Source organism: Nipponia nippon, unplaced genomic scaffold (assembly GCF_047370975.1).
Source record: "Nipponia nippon isolate SJK-2023a ecotype South Korea unplaced genomic scaffold, ASM4737097v1 scaffold_92, whole genome shotgun sequence".
Taxonomy (NCBI): Eukaryota; Metazoa; Chordata; class Aves; order Pelecaniformes; family Threskiornithidae; genus Nipponia; species Nipponia nippon.
In genome coordinates this window covers 107,004-110,878 of record NW_028262416.1, presented here as the reverse complement: position 1 = coordinate 110,878, position 3,875 = coordinate 107,004, and the positions used below count along the sequence as shown (strand labels likewise).

General features: G+C 50.3%; 1 protein-coding gene across 1 annotated transcript; it reads right to left on the bottom strand.

The window, feature by feature from the left end:
* Nucleotides 1-2,661: 2,661 nt before the first annotated feature.
* On the bottom strand, nucleotides 2,662-3,657 carry LOC148050025 (olfactory receptor 14J1-like). The gene has a single exon (XM_087745548.1). It carries the CDS (start codon nucleotides 3,415-3,417, stop codon nucleotides 2,662-2,664), a length of 756 nt encoding a protein of 251 aa, XP_087601674.1. The 5' UTR covers nucleotides 3,418-3,657.
* Nucleotides 3,658-3,875: the final 218 nt, after the last annotated feature.

Here is a 3,875-nt window from a genome sequence, read left to right as displayed (position 1 = left end):
CAGGCAAAAGTTGCTTTGAGGCTCTGGCCTTTGTTTCTCCTCAGCCCTGCCTGGGGAGGCCGGGAGGTGGTGTACAGTTTTCCTACACTTGGCATTGCTCACCCTCACACCCCACTGCCCCCAGGAGGAGCCCTGAGCCATGCGGGAGGGACAGGATCTGCCTTCCCAGGGCCTGCGGATGAGGGCTTGGCCTTTCTGCTTCACAGAAGAAACCAAAGGGTTTGCTCAGCATTACAGCTGCCTGCACAGAGCCTTTGCTTACCTGCAATCATGGCCTCCAATTACCTGCTCTAAAGAGTCCCTGGGGAGGCTTTGTCAGTAATGGTCCTCATGGGGCCCATTAATGCTTCAAGGTACTTTGGGTTCAGCTTCTGACTTGGACTTCTTGAGCAGTTTGTTCAATCTCCTCTCAGTATCTGAGGTTCAAGGCCTCAGCCCCAAATACACCATGGGGCTCATTAAAATACAGAAAGCCCTAACGAGCCCTGTCTCTTCCTGTGATTTTCTCCAAGTCTTCAAGACTTGTACAGCTCATTAGAGAGGTTTCCTAGGGTAGTTAAGGCGAAAGATTTCAAAGTGCATCTAATAAAAATGAGTTTTGTTTTAAAGGATATTTTTTATTAATTCTGAGGTTAAAGAAGAGGTGAGTGTCCGCTCGGGAGGTCTGGACAGGTAGGAAAAGCAGTCCCTTGAGGTCTGACACTGTATGGACAACTTTGCTCCTCACCTCCCAAAGGTCCCCTTTTCTGTCATTGGCCACCTGGGACTTGCATCACTGTTCCTTGCATCAGACTTCTGCACTGATCTCCTTAGCTGGATGCTACAGCTCCTGTGCACCATCTCCCACCTGCTCTCCTTCGAGAACTGGCTGCACACAGGCACAGAAGAATTTTTCCTATTTGCAAGTAAAGTAAAGAAAAATATGGTAAAGTTTCACAAACAGTAAAACACACTCTGTATCCATCTGCTAGGTACAAGCTGCCTCTAAGGAGGTTGCCCTTCCACAAGAGATAATCTTATGAGAAATGTTTTAGATAGGAAGGTGCAAAAAGATAGATAGGAAAACAACTAAAGTGTTGGTTAAAGAGACAATTAGACTACTGAGAGACAGGCAAGCTTTGAACTCCCTGAGGCTTAAGGCAGTCGCATAGGTGAGAGGTATCTGAATGAACAAAGATTAAGGGGAGGAGAAAACGGGAGAAAAATGGCAAGGGCCTTTGCCTAGGCAGTCTGCATCCGCAAAGATGATTTTAGAAATGGCCACTGTATCAGGATAGGTGAAAGTATATGAAAGACTAGTGAAACTAAATCCACTGTATAACAAGCAGAATAGTGGTAAGGAAGTTAGAGGGGAAGACTGGCATTTCTTGGAGTATCCCTTTTGAGAGGTCACGGGACTGGTGAAGGTCTTATGTGAGTGAGGACAAGCAAGTGCTGCACCCATCTTTGAAGGCAGCCAGAAGTGCAAGCCAGGGCACCGCAGGCTGTACAAGCTCACTTTGGTGAGGAGGGAGCCACTGAATGCCTCCTTATGGATGACATGTCTGGACAGCTAAAAGAGAAGAACATGTCCAAAAGCAGTCAGCGTGGACTCCCCAAGGGTAAATCATGCCTCACCAGCCTGATTGCCTTTGTGGTGAAGTAACTGTGTTAGTGCATGAGGGGAGAAGAGTGGATGTTGTTTACCTCAGCTGCAGCAGGGCTCAATAGTCTTCTACTCAAGTTAGGCCATTACAGCCTAGATGGGTAGAGAAACAGATGGGCAAAACACGAGCTGAATGCTGAGGCTGAGAGAGCAGTGGTGATTGTGAAGGAAGTTCAGAAAGATGAAACTTGGAGGGGTGTGTGCCACCGAGTGCATTCATGTTCCCGAGATGTGCTCTGTGCCTTGTGAAAGGTGAAAACTGCCGCCTTCTTCTCGAGGGCAATGTCACTGCTGCTTGCAGAACCCCTTCTGACTGCACAGCTGAGATGCTCTGCAGGCCACCTCCTTTGATAGCACGTAATGAAAGGGACAGGCCAGAAAGCCAAGGAAGCGTGATGGAGCATTTGCAATGAAGCTGGCCACAGTGGGTGAGACCTAAGCCTTCAGCAACTGCCCTTTCATGATGGCAATGCTGTTATGGACGTCAGCTCTGCCACAGAAGCACCCATTGCTTGTCCCTGCCTGCTGGCACAAGCTGCCACCCACCAGGACTATATCAAGCTGCCAGTGCTCTCAGGCCTTACACCAACAGAAGGGCTCAGAAGGAGAGAGTGGAAGTGGAAAGTGAGCAGCTCGGAAAGACCAAGTGCTGGTGCTGCCTGGCAGTGCTGCTGTGCCAGGACTCTTTTCCCCTCCACCTCTGCACACAGGCACTGCCCCTGCAGCTCCAGAGAAGGTCTCAACAAAGGACCTTGGACAAACAAGTCACTGAGGGGTCGTTTATTTTGTTTTAAAACACAAAGAGCACGGCTCATCATTACACAGTCTCTGGGTCACACAGGACAGGTAGATACTGACTCAGGAATGTTACGAGTAATGGCATTTCTTTGTGGACAATATGATTAAAACTAACAAAAGTTAAAAACTGAACCAGACCAACTACCAAAGTCAGGCTGGTCCTATAGTGCTTTACATTGTGAGTGATATACAGAAGAAAATGGGCAGTTTATTGCTGCTTAAAACCATCCAGTCATCAGCTTCCACACTGCACCCTTGAGCTCCTGGTTCCTCATGCTGTAGATGAGGGGGTTCACTACTGGAGGCACCACAGAGTACAGAACTGCCACCACCATATCCAGGGATGGAGAGGAGAAGGAGTGTGGCTTCAGGTAGGCAAACACTGCCATGCTGAGAAACAGGGAGACCACGGCCAGGTGAGGGAGGCATGTGGAAAAGGCTTTGTGCCGTCCCTGCTCAGAGGGGATCCTCAGCACGGCCCTGAAGATCTGCACATAGGACACCGCAATGAAAACAAAACACCCAAAGGCTAAACAGGCAGTAACCACAAGGACCCCAACTTCCCTGAGGTAGGCATCTGAGCAGGAGAGCTTGAGGATGTGGGGGATTTCACAGAAGAACTGGTCCAGGACATTGCCTTGGCAGAGGGGTAGGGAAAATGTATTGGCAGTGTGCAGGAGAGCATTGAGAAACCCAGTGCCCCAGGCAGCTGCTGCCATGTGGACACAAGCTCTGCTGCCCAGGAGGGTCCCGTAGTGCAGGGGTTTGCAGATGGCAATGTAGCGGTCGTAGGCCATGACAGTGAGAAGACAATACTCCCCTACAACCAAGAAGAGAAAGAAAAAGAGCTGTGCAGCACATCCCAGGTAGGAGATGGCCCTGGTGTCCCACAGGGCATTGGCCATGGTCTTTGGGACAGTGGTGGAGATTAAGCCCAGGACAAGGAGGGAGAGGTTGAGGAGGAAGAAGTACATGGGGGTGTGGAGGCGGTGGTCGCAGGCAACGGCAGTGATGATGAGGCCGTTGCCCAGGAGGGCAGCCAGGTAGATGGCCAGGAAGAGCCAGAAGTGCAAGAGCTGCAGCTCCCGCGTGTCTGTGAATGCCAGGAGGAGGAACTGGGTGATGGAGCTGCTGTTGGACGTTTGTTCTCTGTGGGCATGGGGACCTGTCCAAGAAGGAAAACACAATGACAAGTTAGGGGAGACTTCTTAGAGGTAAAGCCCACGCCATTTCTCATCGCAATGCCCCTCCATGAGCTGAATGAGGAATGTTTCAGGAAATTTTTCAATGCTACCAACTGAATGACACGGTGCCTCACAGCTTGGGCACCTAGTTCCCATGAAGACACCTCCAGGGCAGGACCCTGAGCGCTGGTGTCCGAACAGAAGCTGACCTGCAGCCCCACCTCAACACAGAGAGCAAAAGCACAATA